At 44.0% G+C, this 18,156-nt stretch overlaps 2 protein-coding genes across 9 annotated transcripts in view; one reads left to right on the plus strand and one right to left on the minus strand.

Annotated features, from left to right (window-relative positions):
- The window catches only part of TMEM116 (transmembrane protein 116), a 213,144-nt gene that overhangs the window by 82,899 nt on the left and 112,089 nt on the right, over nt 1-18,156 (minus strand). Inside the window, exon 11 of one of the 8 annotated variants that reach the window (XM_054528284.2) lies at nt 1,774-3,380. The exons of 6 other annotated variants lie outside the window; for them this stretch is intronic. In XM_054528284.2, coding sequence (XP_054384259.1) covers nt 3,246-3,380 — 135 coding nt within the window. In that variant the 3' untranslated portion in view covers nt 1,774-3,245. Of the gene's footprint in view, nt 1-1,773; nt 3,381-8,804; nt 8,917-18,156 lie in introns of those variants that run through there. One more of the 8 variants, XM_054528288.2, reaches the window with a different exon arrangement.
- LOC100436554 (disintegrin and metalloproteinase domain-containing protein 1-like) lies at nt 10,273-13,491 on the plus strand. Its single transcript, XM_002823764.4, has one exon. The coding sequence runs from the start codon at nt 10,466-10,468 to the stop codon at nt 12,977-12,979; it is 2,514 nt and encodes an 837-aa protein (XP_002823810.3). The 5' UTR covers nt 10,273-10,465; the 3' UTR covers nt 12,980-13,491.

Consider the following 18,156-nt stretch of genomic DNA (forward strand, 5'->3'; position numbering starts at 1 on the left):
CTTATTCTTATGACTGATTTGAGCTTCAGGGTTTGTAGCTCAAACCCTGTCAAGACCATGTTGAAGATGGGAAACCAAGATTAGAACAAGTGTTTGGTTTTGTTCTTTTGTTTTTGAGACAGGTTCTAGTTCTGTTGTCCAGGCTGGAGTACAGTGGCACGATCATGGCTTACTGCAGCCCCGAACTCCTGGGCTCAAGCAGTCCTCCTGCTTCAGTTTCTCAAGCAGCCAGGACTACAGTCACATGCCTGTGACCATGCCTGGCTAATTTCTTTCTTTCTTTTTTTTTTTTTTTTTTTGTATTTTAGTAGAGACGGGGTTTCTCTCCATGTTGTCCAGGCTGGTCTCGAACTCCTGAGCTCAGGCAATCCGCCCACCTCGACCTCCCACAGTGCTAGGATTACAGGCGTGAGCCACCGCGCCCAGCCAATTTTTTTTTTTAAGACATAGGGATCTCACTATGTTACACAGGCTGGTCTCAAACTTCCTGCCTCAAGTGATCCTCCTGCCCTGGCCTCCCAAAGTGCTGGGATTACAGGTATAAGCCACTGTGCCTTGCCTAGAACAGGTGTTTGAATAAATGTTCTCAGAAATGATGTTAGAAAATTGGACATATTTGTAAACTCTCACATGAATTATAAAATGTCTAGAAACCCCAAACTCTAGCCATGAAGGCTGAGGCCCATTAGAATAGACTATTACAGGGAAGTGACCAGTTTTAATGTGGGCAGAGCAAAGAAGATATGGTAGGCCTGAAATCTCCGGGGTTCAAGGGACAGCTTTCCGCATCATGTGACTGTCTTTAGGAAGTACACTCTTTTGCCTCTCGCTGTTAATATTTGGGGGCTTCTGAGTAATGCTTGCACCTTCCAGTGACAACACAATAGCATTGGTGGTCACATGTGACCCAGCCAGGTGCTACCCCAGGAGACTCTGGTGGTGACTTCTTGCCATTCTTTACCTGCCTTCTCTGGGCCAATCTTGTCCTATCTGTGCTCTCCCAGGCCAGTGGAGACCCAGGCCCTTCCTTTACTTCACCAAAGTATAGCCAAGCCCAGGCTCTAGATTTTTATCCTGACATGGAAAACAAATAGGGAAATGATAACTGTGGGAAAGAAAGAAATGGGATGCTGCAGATATTAATGCTACTGGACAGCCCAGGGGTCAAGCCCTTCCCTGGGAAACTTGGATTGGCCATCCCTCTCCTTGGACCCAACCTGACATCTTTGCTTGTCCCTTCAGGAATGCCTGATGGAATGTCTTCCTAACCTGGAGTCATACTGCACTCCCTTCTCTGGGGTTCAGTTGAAGAAAAAGTAAAGACTGACCTTAAACCCAGATGACATTATGGCCTCACAGGGATGCAATTCTGTACACAGTGAAGATTATCTTAATATCTCAAGTGTTATATTAGCTTGCCAAAAATAAATCAGCTTCTTCAGAGGTTGTAGTGAGCCAAGATTGTGCCACGGCACTCTAGCCTAGGCAACAGAGCAAGATTCTGTCTCAAAAAATAATAATAATAAATAAAAATAAACAAATAAATAAATAAATAAGCTTATTTTGTTTACAAACCTAATTCCACAATAGCATTTTGGTATTGGCATTGGGTCAACGTGCCCACTGAAGTGTTTCTTCAAAATTAAGGGCAGATTTCTCCCAAGAATAAGGTTTGCAATGTGCTGCACCTTTAATATTAATGCTGCTTTTGGACATTATCCTTGAAAAATGTTTGAGCTAAGCAGGAATACGAATAAAAGACCCAATACTACTTATGGTGTTTAATAAAGATATGAGTCTTACATAAGGAGGTCATGCCAGAATGAAGTATAAGAGGATGATATGTTTTGGATTTCTGTTGCCACCCAAATCTCATGTCTAATTGTAGGGGGGGCCTGGTGGGAGGTGATTGGATCATGGGGGCAGATTTTCCCCCTTGGTATTCTGTGATAGTAAGTGAGTTCTCATGAGATCTGATGGTTAAAAAGTGTGTCACATTTCCCCCTTCGCTTGCTCTTTGTCTCTCCTGCTACCATGTGAAGAAGGTCCTTGCTTCCCCCACATGGCTGTAAGGTTCCTGAGGCCTCCCAGTCATGCTTCCTGACAAGCCTGTGAAACTGTGAGTCAATTAAAACTCTTTTCTTCATAAATTACCCAGCCTCAGGTAGTTCTTTATAGTAGTCTGAAAGTGCACTAACAGAGGATAACCAAGGAGTTGGGAGGAACTTGTCAATGACAAAGCCATGGTGACTCTTCCCATAATTAGGAAATATTTTTTAAAATATTTCAAAGGAGGGCTGGGTGTCGTGGCTCACACCTGTAATGCCAGCACTTTGGTAAGCAGAGGCAGGCAGATCACTTGAGGCCAGGAGTTTGAGACCAGCCTGGAAAACATGGTGAAAACCTGACTCTACTAAAAATACAAATAATTAGCTGGGTTTGGTGGTACGAGCCTGTAATCCCAGCTACTCAGGTAGCTGAGGCACGTGAATCGCTTGAACCCAAGAGGTGGAGGGTGCAGTGAGCCAAGATCACACCACTGCACTCCAGGCTGGGCTACAAAGCGAGAATCTATCTCAAGAAAAAAAAAATTTCAAAGGAAAACATTACAGATGGAATCATGACTGACCAAGTGTCTGACACGTCATGCCTGTTTCATTGCTATAATCTAATTAATTGGGTTCTCTAACATCCTTACTAAGATTCCCCAGACACACATTTGTCATTACAGTCTGGAGTTCTGGAACTTTAACTGCTTGCCCATTATCTAGAGTAGAAAATGTAAACTCGGTGTGACACTGAAGGACAGTGACAACTAGGCCCCCCTGTCTGTTTCCAACCATTATGCCCTATAGCTTCTGAAAACAAGTATTTCCTCCTATCAGCATGCCTAACATGTCTGTCATCATCACATACCATGTCCATACCATGTCCATTTGCCACTCTGGATCAGAAGATCATGGTCTTATTTCCAGGGAATGACCTTACTCTTCCCTACCCCTATTTAGTTTAACCCTCACAGTCCCGGTGCAGCTCTTGAAACTGTTCCCACATACCTTTCTCAACTTTCTTTCCCAGATGAAATAAGGCTGTGCTTGAGGATACTCATGGAAAGTGAGGCAGAACCTATAGAGGAGGCAGTCTGAAACAGACCATCAGGTGGTTGTTTTCTAGGCAACAGGGAGAATATATGCTTCCTTATTGAGTGAAATTTCTAATTGGTACTGTGAGAGTGAGAAATATGTTTACTCATGAGACGTGTTCTCAGAACCGCAATTCTGGAGAAATAGAAACAAAACCTTGTAAGAGACACACGAAATAATCCTCAAACCACAACGTTTCCTCTGGTAGTGCTTGGTAGTGGATCTAACAGCCATGAGCTGGGTGTTGCAGACAATTTCACATGAAAAATAGAAATAAAAAAGGCATAGTGTCAGTGCTAAGGAACAGGAGAAAAAGCTCTCCCTCATGCCCTCTACTGCTGTCCTTTCTATTTACCCGCCCAAAGCCATCCTTTCTATTTCCATGAATAACTTATGTCATTATAAATAGGCAGAGACACAAATGAATATGCTAAGATAAAGCAAAAGGCCACCAATTAGTTCTTTGGTTTAAAAAAAAAGAATGGGTCCCTACTTTGAGGTAATGGATGTGTTGGGATTTATGGAAAAATCCAGACATTCAGGTATCTCTTTATGGAAAAATGAAAACTGCTGCCATAAGATTATATAAGTATATCAAATCTTACAACTATGAAGGGTTTGAATGGAAAGTTTTATATTTTTACACTAATACACCTAAAATAAGAGCTTGTTAATCTTATTCATGAGCTTTTACAAGAGCAGACAACTTTTGATCAGACTCAGTACATTGGCCATGTTTATAACCAATCTAAATACCTAAAAATGTTTTACAAAACAGCTCAAGAGAAGAGATTTGAGACACCTTTTTTCAGCCCTCCAGGAGCTCTCTTCTTGCCTTGGATGCTAAGAACATGAGAACTATGTCAGCTCTCCATCTGGTGTTTTGCTAGCCTAATAAGTCCAACCAGGAAGATTTTTTTTAGAGCAAAAATGAACCTCTTTAAAAGGGAGAAAGTCATCTTTGTTCTGAATGAGGGGACTTCCATGTTCCATATTCCTAAGTAGCAGATGTCACGTTCTCACTGCTTGGTCTTAAGACACGGAACTGAACTTCCTGAGACCTGGGTTTCCTCCTCAGTAAGATGCCACACAAAGGATGCCTCTCACAGAGCATTTGTGAGGTTAAATTGGATAATGTGTATGAGGTGATCTAGTGCAGTGCCTGGCATACAGCCTGTGCTCAAATAAATGCTGATGGCATCTCAAATCAAATGCCATGATGAATATAGATTGTATTATTGTGTATTGTTCAGCAACGATCAGAGTTAATCACCATCAACTTATAATACTGAATTTATCTGATATGGCATTCTGACCTACTATGTGGTCATTTGCAAACATATTCTGGCTCTGCTATTATATAGCAAATGTCTGTGGGTGAGGAGCAAGGTTTGGTTAACTTGGAAATCACTGCTTTGGGCCCAGTTATGGCTAAGGCTGGCATGGACTTTCCTGCTTTCCCCAGCGCTTCACTCAAAACCATGATGACATTAAAGCAATCTTGTTTCTTGGATCCCAAATCAAGAATCCTGATCTTCTGCCTCTTCTGACCCTGTCTTCTGCCCTTAGTGCCCAAATCTCCAGGGGAAATCTATTGGCCCACACCAGGCCTCGACTGCCCAGATTTATACTTTTTAAAAGAAGTGCCATTGTACTGAGAGGCTTGCACCTGTTGTAGCTTCCTATGTTTTCATTCGTTCGTTCATTCATTCATTCATTCATTCATTCCACAACTCTGTATTGAGTATTCATGCATAGTTCTAGGCACTGTGTCATGTGGCAGTGAGTAAGACAAAGCCTCTTCCCATGAAAATTACGACTGGGGTTGGGGCAGATGAGCAATAATCAGATAACTACACGATGTGCCAGGTTTTACTATGTGCAGTGAAGCAAAATGAGCAGTGCAAGGGGATTGATAGTGATGTTAGGGTGGTGTGCTAGATTAAACAGTGGTCACAGGGGCCTGTCTGATAAGGAGTCATTTGAGGAGAGATGTGTAGAAAGTGAGGGGGAAAGCTCTGCAGGTATCCACGGATGGGCAAACCAGGGAGAAGGAACGCTAAGCAGACGATCCTAAGACAGGAGCTTGCTCGGCATGTAAGAACAGCAAGGAGGGTCGGCACTTCTGGACAGAGTGAGCAGCGTAAAGAGTAGTGAATGAGGGCTGTGGGTGGACAGAGGTCACATAAAGCCTTGGGAATGGCATTTTTTTGCAGTGGAGATGGCAAGCATGGAAGGTTGTAGCACAGGAGTGATATGAGCTGAAACGCGTGGAAGGAGTACTCCATCTGCTATGTGAGGACCAGGCAGGAGAGGGCAATGGGCAATCCACTGTAGGAGCCAACAGTGCTTAGCAGTGCCTGTGATTTGCCAAGCAGATGTCGGAAGCTTGTAGGAAGGTGGTTGGAGTGGTACTGTGAGAATGGTTGGAATATGGAAATACTGTGTGATGGAGTTAAAGGGTTGGCTGAGAGAGCAGATGTAGAGTGTGAGAGAAAGGCAGCAGAGCAGGATGGCTCAGAGGCTTTGCCCCGAGCCACTGCAACAACGGAGTTGCCATTTACTGAGATGGGGATGAGTTTGGATAGAGCAGGTGTTAGAAGTGTTGACAGTTTGAGATACCGGCTAAACATCCAAGCAGGCATGTTGGCTATGCAGTAAGATGATTTGGTCTGGATTTCAGGAGAGACATGATCGAGAGAAGTATATTTGAGAGCTGTCTATGCATCAGTGACACTTCAAGCCATGGGGAGTGGTTGTCATTGCCTAGAGAGGGATTATAGCTAGAGAAGGGATCTGAGGACTGGGTGAGGACTTAGCTCTAGGGTGTTCCACATGTAGATGTTGCTACAAGGCAGTGGTATCAGGAAATAAGTCAGAGAAAGACGGGACACAGAAAGACTGGACACAGTGTGGTAGAGTACCAGCAAGGGAGAGCTCTGTTCAGAAAACCAAGAAAAGAAAGTGTTTCTGGAGGGGTTTTCATGACAAACCCAGTTCAGCAGGAAATCCTCTTGGCTCTATGGTTAACATATGTCCAGAAAGTGACCTCTTACCCCACCCCCACTCTCCAATGTGGTGCAAGTCACCTTCAACTTCCTCCCAGTCAACTGTACAAGGCTTTAACTGGTTCTCTGCTTCCATCCTGACTGCCCTTATAGCCTATCGTCCATCCAGCAGGCAGAGTGATTCTCTTAATGTATAAGGCACCTCACACTAATTTAAAAAAAAAAAAAAAGGGCCTCATGGCTGGGTGCATTGGCTCACGCCTGTAGTCCCAGCACTTTGGGAGGCCAAGACAGGCAGATCACCTGAGGTCAGGAGTTCGAGACCAGCCTGGCCAACATGGCAAAACCCCACCTCTACTAAAAATACAAAAATTAGCTGGACGTGGTGGTGCGGGCCTGTAATCCCAGCTACTCGAGAGGCGGAGGGAGGAGAACCACTTGAACCGGGAGGCAGAGGTTGCAGTGAGCCAAGATCACACCACTGCACTCCAGCCTGGGCAACAGAGTGAGACTCTGTCTCAAAATAAACAAACAAACAAACAAATAAATAAATAAAAGGGGCCTCACTATGTTGCCTGGGCTGGTCTCAAGCCATCCTCCTGCCTCAGCAAATGGTGCTGATGGTTGCATAAAGACAGGACTGAGTGTTGATCATGTGATTTGACAATGTAGTTATTCATTGGTAGCTTGTAGTAGAGCAGGTAGCTGGATAGGGGCGGAGGGATGAAAGCCTTATTCTACTGAATCAGTATAGAAAGGATGGGTCAATAAACATTTGTAAAGGTCTTCATCCTGATTAGTATTCACAGAAATGCAAAGCATAGCTACAAAATAATATCATTGCATATCACAAGCTTTGCAAAATTTAAGAGTCACAACACCAATTCTTATTGAGAATGTGCAGCAGTAGAGATTCCCAATCTGCTTTGGGAATGTGAATTGGCACATTCTTTTGTAATATGATTTGTTATATTCTAGTTCAATGAAATTTTGCCTATCCTGTAACCTAGCATCTACTTCTAGGTTTATACCCTAGAAGGTCATATGCATTTGCATCATGTCACATAGACAATAATATTCACAGCAGCAGTGTTTATGGTATACCCTGAAAGCAAAGGATAACAGATAAAGAAAGGATCATGAGTCATAAGGGATTCACACAGAGAAACACCAGTGTTGTGCTATGGAGAGGAGTGAACTTTGGCTTCACACAATAACATGGAGGCAATGTAAGTGAACTGCAGGATAAAAGAAGCCCCATAGAAAGTTGTACTTTTATGTATTCATATAAAGTCTAAAGTCAGGTGAGATGAAACTACATGTTACAGGTTGCAAATTTAGAAGGTAAAAGTACAAGAAAATGTGAGGAAGCTGTTACTTTACAAAAAATCCAAAAGTAAAAATTAGCCAGGCATGTTGGCATGTACTTATCCTCCCAGGTATGTGGGAGGCTGAGGCAGGAGGATTGCTTGAACCCAGGAGTTCAGGGGTGCAGTGATCCATGATCACACCACTGCACTCCAGCCTGGGTGATAGAGCAGGACCCTGTGTCCCATAGAAAAGTAACAATAAAAACAAAAAGGATCATGAGTATCTGTGCAGGAGGAGGAATTTGTCATTATAAAGGGGTGCCTAGGTTATTGCTGTGGAGCCCAAAGTGTTGTTTGAACAAAATTATGCTTATACAGCTTTTCTATTTTTCATAATTCCCCATAATCTACATCTATTTTTAAAATCAACACTTCAGTGAATGTGCAGTATTCCAGAATTTTAAAATGTTAAAAACAGACAACAGGTGATGAAGTATGGAGACAGCAAGTATGTATACTTTTTTTTTTTTTTTTTTTGAGACAGTGTCTCACTCTGTTGCCCATCCTGAAGTGCAGTGGCAGGATCTTGGCTCACTGCAATCTTCACCTCCTGGGCTTTGGCAATCCTCCTGCTTCAGCCTCCCAAATAGCTGGGACTACAGGCACAAGCCACCAAACCTAGCTAATTTTTGTTCTTTTAGTAGAGATGGGGTTTCGCTATGTTTCCCAGGCTGGTCTCTAACCCCCGGCTCAAATGGTCCATTCACCTCACCAAAGTGATGGAATTACAGGTGTGAGTGGTACCTAGTCAAGTATGTACTCTTTATAAAAGCCATTATAAAACAGAGGCAAGATCTGGATGGTTACTGGAGAGTGACGTGGGCTGAAAGAAATAATTTTTTTAAGGTGAGGAGGTACAACAAATGAGAAGGTTGATCCAATAGACAAACACATTTTTAAGATTAGAAGAGAGAAGGGCCCATTGTAAAGGCAAAGTTCATAAGAAATTGAAATTAAAGGAGACCTTACATAAAAATGAAAGAATTGACCTTACATAAGACCATAGATGATTCATCCATTATAACAGGAAAATTTAGATAGAGGTGGATTCATCTGGGGGCGACATTTGCTTCTATTTTTTTTTTTCAGTGAAATATGAGGCAAGAAGAAATCAGGAGAGTGAGCTGACTAGCAAAATGCCGTTGGAGGTAAATCTGGAGATCAGGAATGTTCCATTAGTCAGTATAGGTCAGTCAGCGCGTGGGTTTTCCTGAAGACATTTTTAGCCATTGGGGCAGGCATGCAACAACTACAAATAACACACAATAAATGACACACTGTACCACTCATACCCAGGAGTCCTTTATTCATTCAAAAATGGTTCTTCTTCATCTACTCTTAGACAAGGCCTCTTGTAGACGTGGTGGTATCAGGATGAACAAATACAAGTGGTCACTGAAAACATGGAGATTATAGTCTAACACAGGCGAGATTTTAGGACACCTACATTTCAAAGAGCATAAGAGTATTTTTTTTCTTTCTTTTTTTTTTTTTTTAGACAGAGTCTCCGTCTGTTGCCTAGGCTGGAGTGCAATGGTGTGATCTCGGCTCACTGCAACCTCCACCTCCCAGGTTCAAGCAGTTCTCCTGCCTCAGCCTCCCGAGTAGCTGGGACTACAGGCACCCGCCATCACGCCTGGCTAATTTTTTGTATTTTTAGTAGAGATGGGCTTTCGCCATGTTGGCCAGGTTGGTCTCGAACTCCTGACCTCAGGTGATCCACCTGCCTCGGCCTTCCAAAGTGCTGGGATTACAGGTGTGAGCCACCGCACCTAGCCTCATAAGAATAATCTTAGCCAGGCGCGGTGGCTCACGCCTGTAATCCCAGTACTTTGGGAGGCCGAGGCGGGAGGATCATGAGGTTAGGAGATCAAGACCATCCTGGCTAACACGGTGAAAACCCATCTCCGCCAAAAATACAAAAAATTAGCCGGGTGTGGTGGCGGGCGCCTGTAGTCCCAACTACTCGGGAGGCTGAGGCAGGAGAATGGCATGAACCTGGGAGGCGGAGCTTGCAGCGAGCCGAGATCACGCCACTGAACTCCAGCCTGGGCAACAGAGCGAGACTCCATCTCAAAAAAAAAAAAAAAAAGAATAATCTTATCACCTCCATATGTGAGACTATCCCTAGGAGAGTGTAGTCCTGGAGGTACCAGCCAATGTGTCCATGATAATCATATATAATAGAAAGCTGCTCTGCTGGCATCTCCCATATACTCTTTTGAACAGTGTTATAATCAGAATTTGGAAACTCAGTGTTGGTAATGTTAAAAAATAGGACTATGCCTTGCCCATGGGTCATCATCCCACTGGGGTCTATGTTGGGGCACAGGGTAGCCACCTCACTTGCATTTTCCAACAGCCTGGCCCCTGAAGTGCAGACACACATATCTATAATGCCTCACTGAGCAGAAAAGAGCACCATAGGTAAAGATGTTTATGTGCTTAGAGATGAGTTTTAGAAGAGAGGAAATGGGTAATAGAGTATGCCCACCAGAGAGATCTCCAAGCACTCTGGTCTGGAGCATTTGGAGTTAGCTGAGCAACGGACAACAGGAGGGGTGGGGGAGGGGTTGTTCCATGTAGGCCAGTTGAGAAAGGCATGGAGATTTTGTTTCCTCTCGCACAGTACAGCCCTGCATTATAGAGTTTCTGGTCTTTTTGATAATACATCCCTCCATGATGTCAATAGGACCTTAACCAGGAGCACTGAAGCTGAAGCTGAAAGGGAAACTCATCAAGTATGGAAAATTTCTGAAAGATATGAGATAGACCCAGAAGACTAGACAGAGACTCAGCCAGAAAGCTGGGTCTTTCAGAGGTGAAAGTAGCTTCATGCAGCCGGCATAGATCTGGGGCCAGTACCTGTGTCTGACGGTCTGCGTGTCAGGGAGAGCTGCTGCTCATGGACACAAGTTGCATCATCAACTGATTCCCTAGGGTCATGTCAGTAACAGCCTCTGTGAGAGACTCTGCCTCCTTCCTGTCTTCTCTGATGAAACTCCATGTGGTTTTGTATGAGGCTAGGAGGGTGCTTCAGACCTGGGCTCCCCAGATGAAGAGTTTGAGGCTGGGGCTAGTGACAGGTCATTCGTGTGTCAGGTTGGGGACCATGTTGCTCTTGGGGATAATTTTTCTCCCGAGCATATACTGTGACATGGCCTCGGTATATTACTCTTCCCATGAAATATTCATCCCAAAGCGGCTGATGGTCAGGGGAAGTGAAGACGCAGCGGAAAAGGCAACCTATTTGCTACTTATGCAAGGCCAGAAACACTTGGTTCACCTGAAGGTGAAGAGAAGTCATTTTGTGAATAACTTTCCAGTCTACAGTTACCACAATGGCATCCTGGGGCAAGAAGTACCTTTCATCTCACATGACTGCCACTATGAAGGCTACATAGAAGGAGTGTCAGGTTCTTTTGTTTCTGTCAACATCTGTGCAGGTCTCAGGGGCATCCTGATTAAGGAGGAAAAATCTTACAGCATTGAGCCCATGGACTCTTCAAGACGGTTTGAACATGTGTTATACACCATGGCACATCAAGCGCGAGTCTCCTGTGGTGTCACTTCCAGAGACAGCCATGTGGTGTCTGCTAGCTGGCAACAAGGGAGCAGGAAGCTCCATGATCTACAGGCGCTGTCCTACTTGTGGTCACACAAAAAGTACGTGGAGATGTTTGTCGTGGTCAACAACCAGCGGTTCCAGATGTGGGGCAGTAACGTCAATGAGACGGTCCAGAGAGTAGTGGATGTCATTGCTCTGGCCAACAGCTTCACTAGGGGAATAAATACAAGGGTGGTGCTGGCCGGAATGGAGATTTGGACCGAGGGGGACCTAATAGATGTCACAGTGGACTTGCAAATCACACTCAGGAATTTCAATCACTGGAGACAAGAGATGCTCTTCCATCGTGCAAAGCACGATGTTGCCCACATGATCGTTGGGCATCACCCTGGACAGAAAATGGGCCAGGCCTTTCTCAGTGGTGCCTGCTCAAGCGGTTTTGCAGCAGCTGTTGAATCCTTCCATCATGAAGATGTGCTGTTGTTTGCAGCCCTGATGGTCCATGAGCTCGGGCACAACCTGGGTATTCAGCACGACCACTCGGCCTGCTTTTGTAAAGATAAGCACTTTTGCCTCATGCATGAAAATATCACAAAAGAAAGTGGCTTCAGCAACTGCAGCTCTGACTACTTCTACCAGTTCCTTCGAGAACACAAAGGGGCCTGCCTATTTAACAAGCCATGGCCCAGGGGCCGCAAGCGTAGGGATTCTGCCTGTGGAAATGGCGTGGTGGAGGACACGGAGCAGTGTGACTGTGGTTCTCTATGTCAGCGTCACCCATGTTGTGATGAAAACTGTATACTGAAGGCGAAAGCAGAGTGCAGTGATGGTCCATGTTGTCATAAGTGTAAATTTCAACGTAAGGGATATCCTTGCCGTCCTTCTAGTCGTTCCTGTGATCTCCCAGAATTTTGCAATGGTACATCTGCATTATGCCCCGACAACAGGCATAAGCAAGATGGCTCAAAATGTCATAAAATTTACGAGTGCCTTAAAGGTCATTGTATGGACCCTAATAATCAGTGCTTAGAATTATTTGGATATGGTGCAAAATCAGCCTCACAAGAGTGTTACAATTCAATGAACAGCAAAGGGGACCGATTTGGAAACTGTGGCATTTCTACCAGTCCTAGGTCACAATATGTTCGGTGTTCAGATGGTAATATATTTTGTGGGAAACTTATATGTTCAGGTATTATAGGCTTACCAAAAATCAATCTCCAACATACAGTGATTCAGGTCCCTCAGGGAGATGGCTCATGTTGGAGCATGGATGCCTATACGAGTACTGACATTCCTGATGAAGGAGATGTGCACAATGGCACTTACTGTGCACCAAACAAAGTCTGCCTAAATTCCGCCTGCACAGATAAAACCCCAGTGATTTTTGCCTGCAACCCAGAAAAAACGTGTAATGGGAAGGGAGTTTGTAATGATTTAGGGCACTGCCACTGTAATGAAGGGCATGCCCCCCCTGACTGTGTTACTGCAGGAGGTGGAGGTAGTGTGGACAGTGGCCCTCCTGGTAAGCCAAGTGGGACAACTTCAGGAGAAGGTGAAAATCACAATATGACTCATTCCAAACGTGAAGAACGTGCTGTAAACATGATGATATTATCATTCATTATACTTTTTATAATATTATTATTAAGTACAATTATTTGCTTGCTCTGCTTGCTTAAAAAATCACCAGAGGCTGCCCCAGCAGAAGCTCCTCCAGCAGAGGCTCTACCACCGGCCCCAGAAATAAAGCCAGAAGCAGCAGAAGTGGCCACAGAAGAAAAAGAAGAAAAAGAAGAGGAAGAGGAAGAGGAAGAAGAAAAAGAAGAGGAAGAGGAAGAAGAAGAAGAAGAGGAGGAGGAAGAAGAGGAGGAAGAATCAGAGTCCTAAGGTTAGAAATAGGGAGATGAAGCCAAGTATATCAAACTCCTCAAGCACTGAGTAGGAATGAGATGTTTGGTGAAGTAGAAATAGATAGCTTTAGTGGCTCTGACTCAGATATACTAATGTAGAAGGAAGGATTCTTTCACTTTTATTATTCATTTTAGTAATTAAATTTACATTAATTTAATATGTTAAATATTTTAGTACCTTTTGCTTTTTCACATTTGAACCATTAACATGCATCTTTGGACATCAATGTCCTTGTCTTTTTGGGCCAATTGTTTTAGTCACCAGAAACTTTTTCAGGACATGCTATCTTCTATTTGTTTGACATACAGAATCATATGTACCTGAATTTATTACTATCTCTGGGATTTTCATTTTAAGTAACAACTACCTATTATGTGAGGACAGTTGTTTACGTGACTGGTTGTTCTAACTTGCCCTATAAATGTGCATTCATCAAAGGAGGAGTTTTTAAATCCAAAAACAAATAAAACCTTATTCATATTAGACAACGCTTCAGGTTCCACATGGTATAGTTATTGAGTCCACTTTATTCTGGGGCACTGTGGGAGGGACTATATCAAAGTAGAAGACCCTGATTGCCTGTAGGTTAAGAGGTCAGCATTGAGGTCACCTGCTTTCCAAATCTGGCAGATGTTTAATATGATATATGTATATTTGATTTATTACTTCCCAATATTTCTAGATGCTTCCTATAGCCATCCTCCTTTTTTACCTAAAATACTTTTTTTCTTCGAGGCCAGCTTTTTTTTTTTTTTTTTTGGGATGGAGTCTCACTCCGTCACCCAGGCTGGAGTGCAGTGGTGCAATCTCAGCTCACTGCAACCTCCGCCTCCCAGGTTAAGTGATTCTCCTGCCTTAGCCTCCCGAATAGCTGGGATTACAGGTGCATGCCATCACACCCGGCGTATTTTTGTATTTTTAGTAGAGACAGGGTTTCTCCATGTTGGCCAGGCTGGTCTCAAACTCCTGATCTACCTGCCTCAGCCTCCCAAAGTGAGGCCAAGTTTCATAGCTCTTCTGGTTTACTAATTTTCCTGGGATGAACTTCATACCCCTCAGATAACTCATGGCTGATGAACATCACCTAGAGTTAGGAAACTGTGTTTACATTAATTCTATAATAGTATACAGGCATCTACCACGGTGCTGAGTATATGTATGAAATTAAAATATTTTTGGCCAGGCGCGGTGGCTCACACCTGTAATCCCAGCACTTTGGGAGGCTGAGGAGGGTGGATCACCTGAGGTCAGGAGTTTGAGAACAGTCTGGCCAACATAGTGAAACCCCGTCTCCACTAAAAATACAAAAATTACCCGGGAGTAGTAGCATGTGCCTGTAGTTCCAGCTACTTGGGAGGCTTGAAGAAGGTGAACTGCTTGAAACTGGGAGGTTGAGGCAACAGTGAGCCAAGATCACACCACTGTACTCCAGCGTGGGTGACAAAGCGAGACTCTGTCTCAAAAAAAAAAAAAAACTAAAAATAAATAATTTTTTCCTCTAGTTTTCATTTTTAAAAAATTTATTTACATTAATAACTTGTTGGCTCAATATCAGAAGGAACTTCTCCAGTACAGGTAATAGAGTCCTGGAGGTGGCAATTACTTCTCTGAGAAGAGAGCACAAAGCAAATATAATGTTAACATTAGGCCAGGCTTGGTGGCTCATGCCTGTAATCCCCACACTTTGGGAGGCCAAGTTGAAAGGATCACTTTTGGCCAGGAATTCAAGATCAGCCTGAGCAACATAGTAAGACACTGTCTCTACAAAAAAAAAAAAAAAAAAATTAGCCAGGCATAGTGGTGTGCACCTATAATCCCAGCTACTCAGGAGGCTAAGCCAGGAGGATTGCTGAGTCCAGGAGTTTGAGGTTGCAGTGAGCTATGATACCACCACTGTACTCTAGCCTGGGCAACAGAGCAAGATCCTGTCTCAAATAAATAAAAACCATTCATTCTGTTCTAGGCACTGTGTTAAAGCAATACTTTACATTCATTGCCTTAATTTAATCCTCCCAACTTCCCAATAAAACCTCCATCTTGTACATGAGGAAACAGAGACTGAAGAGTTTGCTCTAGAGCTAGCTAGTAAGTGGTGGGACCTGCATCCCTCCCCAGAAATGAGTGAATCTACTGCCTCATGAACCTTTTCCTTCCATTAAAAGAAAAAAAAAAAAAAAAAACTGAAGGGAAAGACATGTCCTTAATTGCCCAGAACAGAGGTGCTTCTTCAGTGACTCTAATGAAACCAAAGCCTTACAAATGGATGCTGATATCTGTCATGAATCTACTGCATTGTGTAGTTATTATGGATTAAAATGTCTTTTCCCCTGCTACATCCTGACAGAATGGAGTGGCAAGTTGGCATCATTATTCAGTTTTGTAGGCCCAGCTCATTGCAGATGCTCAATAAATGTTGACCAAGTGAATAATTTAATCAAATCCAACTGTCACAACGGTGGCAATATTTGTACCTTAAGCTGGATGTTTTTTGTTTTTTTTTTAAAGATGGTGTCTAGGCAGGGTGGATGGTGGACTAGAAGGCTCCACCGATCATCCCACCGCAGCAAGGACACCAACTTAACAACTATCTACACACAAAAAAGCACATTCATAAGAACTAAAAATCAGAAAGGATAACTGGACCAAACACAGCTGATGCCTGCCAACAGGGGAGCATTTAAACCAGCTCTAGCTAGAGGGAAATGATAGATCCCAGCACTGGAACTTGAGTTCCTGCAAGCCTCACCACCATGGGCTAAAGTGTTCTGGGGCCCCAAAGAAACTTGAAAGGCAGTCTAGGACACAAGGACTGCAAAACCTAGGTGAGTCCTAGTGCTGAATTGGCCCCGAGACAGTGGACTGGGTGAGAGGGTGGTGGGGACATGACCTACTTTGAAACCAGCTGGGGTGGCTAAGGGCATCACCCCTCCCCCTTCACCCCAGGCTGCACAGCTCACAGCTGTGAGAGACTCCCTTTCCCTCCACTTGAGGAGAGGAGATGGAAAAGTGCAGAGGTCTTTGTCTTATATCTTAGATACCAGCTCAGCCACAGCAAGATAGGGCACTGGTCAGAGTGCTGGGGCCCACTTTCCAGGCCCTAACTTCTGGATGATAATACTAGACACACCCTGGGCCAGAAGGGAACCTGCTGCCTTGAAGGGAAGGACTCAGTTCTGGCAGCGTTCATCACCCGCTAACTGAAGAGCCCTTGGGCCCTGAATAACCAGCAGCAATACCCAGGCACTACATCGAGGGCTTTGGGTGAGAGTCTGAGACTTGCTGGCTTCAGGTGAGACTAAGCACATTCCCAGCTGTGGTGGTTATGGGGCAAGACTCCTTCCACTTGAGAAAAGCAGAGGGAAGAGTAAATGGGACTTTCTCTTACACCTTAGGTACTAGCTCGGCCACAGGTGAGTAGAGTATCAAGTGGGCTAGATTCCCCGATTCCAGGACTTAGCCTTGGACAGCATTTCTGGACCTGCCCTGGGCCAGAGGGGAGCCCAATTTCCTGAAGGGTGAGCCCTGGGCCAGACAGCATTCACCACAAGCTGACTGAAGAGCCCTTGGGCCTTAAGGGAATTTTGGCAGTAGTCTGGCAGTACACCCCATGGGCCCATGGTGGCGGTGGCCACAGGGTAAGGCTGTGGCCTTTGGAAAGGGAAAGGAAGAGTGAGAAGGTCTGCATCTAGTGGTTTGAGTGCCAGCTCAGCCACAGTACAACAGAACATCAGGTATACTTCTAAGGCTTTTGAATCTAGTCCCTGGCTCCTCTGGACCCACCCAGAGCCCGGGGAAACTCACCACCCTGAAGGGAAGGACACAAGCCTGGCTGGCCTTGCCACCTGCTGATTGTAGAGCCTTGAGCAAATATAGGTGGTAGTCAGGGAGTGGTTACAGCAGACCTTGGGCAAGACCCAGTACTGTGCTGGCTTCAGGTCTGACCCAGTGCAGTCATAGTGGTGGTGGCCTCAGGGGTGTTTGTGTCACTGCACCCCCAGTGGTGGCTCAGAACAGAGATAGACTCTGTATGTCTGAGAGAAATTCAGGGAAGAGAACAAGAGTCTCTGGCTGGCGATCCAGATTAGCCTGGATCTTGTCTAAGACCATCAAGGCAGTATCTCTGTGAATCTGCAAGAACCACAGCATTACTGGGCTTGGGGTGCCCTCTAAAGCAGAAACAGCTTAGATTACAACACTTAAGTCCTTACAAATATCTGGAAAGCCTTCCCAAGAAGGATAGGTATAAACAAGCCCAGACTGCAAAGACTACAATAAATACCTTACTCTTCAATGCCCAAACACAGACAAACATCTATAAGTATCAAGACAATCCAAGAAAACATGACCTCATCAAATGAACTAAACAAGGTACCAGGGACCGATCCTGGAGAAACAGATATCTGACCTTTCAGACAGAGAATTCAAAATAGCTGTCTTGGAGGAAATTCAAAGAAACTCAAGATAACACAGAGAAGGAATTCAGAATTCTATCAGATAAATTTAACAAAGAGATTGAAATAATTAAAAAGAATCAAGCAGAAATTCTGGAGCTAAAAATGCAATAGGCATACTGAAGAATGCATCAGAGTCTTTCAATAACAGAATTGATCAATCAGAAGAAAGAATTAGTGAGCCTGAAGAAGGCAATTTGAAAATAAACAGCCAAAGGAGCAAAAAGAAAAAGAAAAAAGGAAGCATGCCTACAGGATCTAGAAAATAGTCTCAAAAGGGCAAATCTGATTTATTGGCCTTAAAGAGGAGGTAGAGAAAGAGATAGCGGTAGAAAGTTTATTCAAAGGGATAATAACAGACAACTTCCCAAACCTAGAGAAAGGTATCAATATCCAAGTACAAGAAGGTTGTAGACCACCAAGCAGATTTAACCCAAAGAAGACTACCTCAAGGGATTTAATAATCAAACTCCCAAAAATCAAGGATAAAGGATCCTAAAAGCAAAAGAGAAAACAAACAAATCAGCCAGGCTTCCTCAGCCCCATGGACTGCCGGGGCTGGGGCTGGGAAAATCAATTTTTTTTTTAATAAAAAAAGAGAGAAAGAAAACAAACAAATAACGTATAGTGGAGCTCCAATATTTCTGGTCACAGAGTTCTCAGTGGAAACCTTACAGGCCAGAAGAGAGTGGCATGACATAT

Source organism: Pongo abelii, chromosome 10 (genome assembly GCF_028885655.2).
Source record: "Pongo abelii isolate AG06213 chromosome 10, NHGRI_mPonAbe1-v2.0_pri, whole genome shotgun sequence".
NCBI classification, from domain to species: Eukaryota; Metazoa; Chordata; class Mammalia; order Primates; family Hominidae; genus Pongo; species Pongo abelii.

Coding starts and splice junctions, on each gene's coding strand:
- LOC100436554 (XM_002823764.4), top strand. CDS start 10,466: ATGTCAGTAACAGCCTCTGTGAGAGACTCTGCCTCCTTCCTGTCTTCT.